At 46.1% G+C, this 5,675-nt stretch overlaps 1 protein-coding gene across 1 annotated transcript in view; it reads left to right on the forward strand.

Annotated features, from left to right (window-relative positions):
• LOC124028970 (replication factor C subunit 1-like) overlaps nucleotides 1-5,454 on the forward strand; it is a gene marked incomplete at its 3' end in the record, with an annotated part of 16,691 nt that extends 11,237 nt beyond the window's left edge. Inside the window, exon 6 of the mRNA XM_046340852.1 lies at nucleotides 5,291-5,454. Coding sequence (XP_046196808.1) covers nucleotides 5,291-5,454 — 164 coding nt within the window. The remainder of the gene's footprint in view (nucleotides 1-5,290) is intronic.
• Nucleotides 5,455-5,675: the final 221 nt, after the last annotated feature.

The raw sequence follows: 5,675 nt of genomic DNA on the forward strand, positions 1-5,675 counted from the left end.
TGTTGATGAGACCCAGGTCTAGTGTGTAGTCTGACTAGTTGTTGTTGATGAGACCCAGGTCTAGTGTGTAGTCTGACTAGTTGTTGTTGATGAGACCCAGGTCTAGTGTGTAGTCTGACTAGTTGTTGTTGATGAGACCCAGGTCTAGTGTGTAGTCTGACTAGTTGTTGTTGATGAGACCCAGGTCTAGTGTGTAGTCTGACTAGTTGTTGTTGATGAGACCCAGGTCTAGTGTGTAGTCTGACTAGTTGTTGTTGATGAGACCCAGGTCTAGTGTGTAGTCTGACTAGTCTGACTAGTTGTTGTTGATGAGACCCAGGTCTAGTGTGTAGTCTGACTAGTTGTTGTTGATTAGACCCAGGTCTAGTCTGACTAGTCTGACTAGTTGTTGTTGATGAGACCCAGGTCTAGTGTGTAGTCTGACTAGTCTGACTAGTTGTTGTTGATGAGACCCAGGTCTAGTGTGTAGTCTGACTAGTCTGACTAGTTGTTGTTGATGAGACCCAGGTCTAGTGTGTAGTCTGACTAGTTGTTGTTGATGAGACCCAGGTCTAGTGTGTAGTCTGACTAGTTGTTGTTGATGAGACCCAGGTCTAGTGTGTAGTCTGACTAGTCTGACTAGTTGTTGTTGATGAGACCCAGGTCTAGTGTGTAGTCTGACTAGTCTGACTAGTTGTTGTTGATTAGACCCAGGTCTAGTGTGTAGTCTGACTAGTTGTTGTTGATGAGACCCAGGTCTAGTCTGACTAGTTGTTGTTGATGAGACCCAGGTCTAGTGTGTAGTCTGACTAGTTGTTGATGAGACCCAGGTCTAGTGTGTAGTCTGACTAGTTGTTGTTGATGAGACCCAGGTCTAGTGTGTAGTCTGACTAGTTGTTGTTGATGAGACCCAGGTCTAGTGTGTAGTCTGACTAGTTGTTGTTGATTAGACCCAGGTCTAGTGTGTAGTCTCTAGTTGTTGTTGATGAGACTAGTCTGACTAGTTGTTGTTGATGAGACCCAGGTCTAGTGTGTAGTCTGACTAGTTGTTGTTGATGAGACCCAGGTCTGTGTGTAGTCTGACCCTAGTTGTTGTTGATGAGACCCAGGTCTAGTGTGTAGTCTGACTAGTTGTTGTTGATGAGACCCAGGTCTAGTGTGTAGTCTGACTAGTTGTTGTTGATGAGACCCAGGTCTAGTGTGTAGTCTGACTAGTCTGACTAGTTGTTGTTGATGAGACCCAGGTCTAGTGTGTAGTCTGACTAGTTGTTGTTGATGAGACCCAGGTCTAGTGTGTAGTCTGACTAGTCTGACTAGTTGTTGCTGATTGAGACCCAGGTCTAGTGTGTAGTCTGACTAGTTGTTGTTGATGAGACCCAGGTCTAGTGTGTGTCTGACTAGTCTGACTAGTTGTTGTTGATGAGACCCAGGTCTAGTGTGTAGTCTGACTAGTTGTTGTTGATGAGACCCAGGTCTAGTGTGTAGTCTGACTAGTTGTTGTTGATGAGACCCAGGTCTAGTGTGTAGTCTGACTAGTTGTTGTTGATGAGACCCAGGTCTAGTGTGTCTGTAGTCTGACTAGTTGTTGTTGATTGACCCAGGTCTAGTCTGACTAGTTGTTGTTGATGAGACCCAGGTCTAGTGTGTAGTCTGACTAGTCTGACTAGTTTTGATGAGACCCAGGTCTAGTGTGTAGTCTGACTAGTTGTTGATGAGACCCAGGTCTAGTGTGTAGTCTGACTAGTCTGACTAGTTGTTGTTGATGAGACCCAGGTCTAGTGTGTAGTCTGACTAGTCTGACTAGTTGTTGTTGATGAGACCCAGGTCTACTGTGTAGTCTGACTAGTTGTTGATGAGACCCAGGTCTAGTGTGTAGTCTGACTAGTCTGACTAGTTGTTGTTGATGAGACCCAGGTCTACTGTGTAGTCTGACTAGTCTGACTAGTTGTTGTTGATGAGACCCAGGTCTACTGTGTAGTCTGACTAGTTGTTGATGAGACCCAGGTCTAGTGTGTAGTCTGACTAGTCTGACTAGTTGTTGTTGATGAGACCCAGGTCTAGTGTGTAGTCTGACTAGTCTGACTAGTTGTTGTTGATGAGACCCAGGTCTAGTGTGTAGTCTGACTAGTTGTTGTTGATGAGACCCAGGTCTAGTGTGTAGTCTGACTAGTTGTTGTTGATGAGACCCAGGTCTAGTGTGTAGTCTGACTAGTTGTTGTTGATGAGACCCAGGTCTAGTGTGTAGTCTGACTAGTCTGACTAGTTGTTGTTGATTAGACCCAGGTCTAGTGTGTAGTCTGACTAGTTGTTGTTGATGAGACCCAGGTCTAGTGTGTAGTCTGACTAGTCTGACTAGTTTTGATGAGACCCAGGTCTAGTGTGTAGTCTGACTAGTTGTTGATGAGACCCAGGTCTAGTGTGTAGTCTGACTAGTCTGACTAGTTGTTGTTGATGAGACCCAGGTCTAGTGTGTAGTCTGACTAGTCTGACTAGTTGTTGTTGATGAGACCCAGGTCTAGTGTGTAGTCTGACTAGTTGTTGATGAGACCCAGGTCTAGTGTGTAGTCTGACTAGTCTGACTAGTTGTTGTTGATGAGACCCAGGTCTAGTGACTGTCTGAGTCTGAGACCCAGGTCTAGTTGTTCTGATGAGACCCAGGTCTAGTGTGTAGTCTGACTAGTCTGACTAGTTGTTGTGATGAGACCCAGGTCTAGTGTAGTCTGACTAGTCTGACTAGTTGTTGTTGATGAGACCCAGGTCTAGTGTGTAGTCTGACTAGTTGTTGTTGATGAGACCCAGGTCTAGTGTGTAGTCTGACTAGTCTGACTAGTTGTTGTTGATGAGACCCAGGTCTAGTGTGTAGTCTGACTAGTTGTTGATGAGACCCAGGTCTAGTGTGTAGTCTGACTAGTTGTTGATGAGACCCAGGTCTAGTAGTCTGTAGTCTGACTAGTGATTGACTAGTGTGTCTGACTAGTTGTTGTTGATGAGACCCAGGTCTAGTGTGTAGTCTGACTAGTCTGACTAGTTGTTGATGATTAGACCCAGGTCTAGTGTGTAGTGACCCAGGTCTAGTGTGTAGTCTGACTAGTTGTTGTTGATGAGACCCAGGTCTAGTGTGTAGTCTGACTAGTCTGACTAGTTGTTGTTGATGAGACCCAGGTCTAGTGTGTCTGACTAGTCTGACTAGTTGTTGTTGATGAGACCCAGGTCTAGTGTGTCTGTAGTCTGACTAGTCTGACTAGTCTGACTAGTTGTTGATGAGACCCAGGTCTAGTGTGTAGTCTGACTAGTTGTTGTTGATGAGACCCAGGTCTAGTGTAGTAGTCTCTGACTAGTCTGACTAGTTGTTGCTGATGAGACCCAGGTCTAGTGTGTAGTCTGACTAGTCTGACTAGTTGTTGCTGATGAGACCCAGGTCTAGTGTGTAGTCTGACTAGTTGTTGTTGATGAGACCCAGGTCTAGTGTGTAGTCTGACTAGTTGTTGTTGATGAGACCCAGGTCTAGTGTGTAGTCTGACTAGTTGTTGTTGATGAGACCCAGGTCTAGTGTGTAGTCTGACTAGTTGTTGTTGATGAGACCCAGGTCTAGTGTGTAGTCTGACTAGTTGTTGTTGATTAGACCCAGGTCTAGTGTGTAGTCTGACTAGTTGTTGTTGATGAGACCCAGGTCTAGTGTGTAGTCTGACTAGTTGTTGTTGAGACCCAGGTCTAGTGTGTAGTCTGACTAGTCTGACTAGTTGTTGTTGATTAGTCCCAGGTCTAGTGTGTAGTCTGACTAGTTGTTGTTGATGAGACCCAGGTCTAGTGTGTAGTCTGACTAGTTGTTGTTGATGAGACCCAGGTCTAGTGTGTAGTCTGACTAGTTGTTGTTGAGACCCAGGTCTAGTGTGTAGTCTGACTAGTCTGACTAGTTGTTGTTGATTAGACCCAGGTCTAGTGTGTAGTCTGACTAGTTGTTGTTGATGAGACCCAGGTCTAGTGTGTAGTCTGACTAGTTGTTGTTGATGAGACCCAGGTCTAGTGTGTAGTCTGACTAGTTGTTGTTGATGAGACCCAGGTCTAGTGTGTAGTCTGACTAGTTGTTGTTGATTAGACCCAGGTCTAGTGTGTAGTCTGACTAGTCTGACTAGTTGTTGTTGATTAGACCCAGGTCTAGTGTGTAGTCTGACTAGTTGTTGTTGATGAGACCCAGGTCTAGTGTGTAGTCTGACTAGTCTGACTAGTTGTTGTTGATGAGACCCAGGTCTAGTGTGTAGTCTGACTAGTTGTTGTTGATGAGACCCAGGTCTAGTGTGTAGTCTGACTAGTTGTTGATGAGACCCAGGTCTAGTGTGTAGTCTGACTAGTTGTTGTTGATGAGACCCAGGTCTAGTGTGTAGTCTGACCAGTCTGACTAGTTGTTGCTGATTAGTCCCAGGTCTAGTGTCTGACTAGTCTGACTAGTTGTTGTTGATTAGACCCAGGCTAGTGTGTAGTCTGACTAGTTGTTGCTGATGAGACCCAGGTCTAGTGTAGTCTGGACTAGTTGTTGTGATGAGACCCAGGTCTAGTGTGTAGTCTGACTAGTTGTTGTTGATGAGACCCAGGTCTAGTGTGTAGTCTGACTAGTTGCTGATGAGACCCAGGTCTAGTGTGTAGTCTGTCTGACTAGTTGTTGCTGATGAGACCCAGGTCTAGTGTGTAGTCTGACTAGTCTGACTAGTTGTTGCTGATTAGACCCAGGTCTAGTGTGTAGTCTGACTAGTTGTTGCTGATGAGACCCAGGTCTAGTGTGTAGTCTGACTAGTCTGACTAGTTGTTGCTGATGAGACCCAGGTCTAGTGTGTAGTCTGACTAGTTGTTGATGAGACCCAGGTCTAGTGTGTAGTCTGACTAGTTGTTGTTGATTAGACCCAGGTCTGTGTGACTAGTCTGACTAGTTGTTGCTGATGAGACCAGGTCTAGTGTGTAGTCTGACTAGTTGTTGATGAGACCAGGTCTAGTGTGTAGTCTGACTAGTCTGACTAGTTGTTGCTGATGAGACCCAGGTCTAGTGTCTGTGACTAGTCTGACTAGTTGTTTTTGAGGAGACCCAGGTCTAGTGTGTAGTCTGACTAGTTGTTGCTGATGAGACCCAGGTCTACTGTGTGTAGTCTAGTGTGTAGGTCTAGTCTGACTAGTCTGACTAGTTGTTGTTGATTAGACCCAGGTCTAGTGTGTAGTCTGACTAGTCTGACTAGTGTGTTGCTGATTAGACCCAGGTCTAGTCTGACTAGTCTGACTGGTTGTCGTTGCTGACGGCTGTGTGTTGTTCCTCCAACTCTCTCAGGACCCTGAGTCGCTGACTGATGAGGTCATCGCCCAGCAGATGGACGAGGACATGGAGTTGGAGAGGCAGGTCCACGAGGACGAGGAGTTGGAGAGGCAGGTCCACGAGGACGAGGAGTTTGCCAAGACGCAGGCCACGAGGACCAGCAACCACACGCCAAGAAGGTGAAGAGACCACAACACACACACACACACAGGTGAACACACACACACACACACACACACACACACACACACACACACACACACACACACACACACACACACACACACACACACACACACACACACACACACACACACACACACACACACACACACAGTGATGGAACCACACCCACACACACACAGAGATGGGAACCACACACACACACACACACACACAC

Source organism: Oncorhynchus gorbuscha, unplaced genomic scaffold, assembly GCF_021184085.1.
Source record: "Oncorhynchus gorbuscha isolate QuinsamMale2020 ecotype Even-year unplaced genomic scaffold, OgorEven_v1.0 Un_scaffold_5145, whole genome shotgun sequence".
Taxonomy (NCBI): Eukaryota; Metazoa; Chordata; class Actinopteri; order Salmoniformes; family Salmonidae; genus Oncorhynchus; species Oncorhynchus gorbuscha.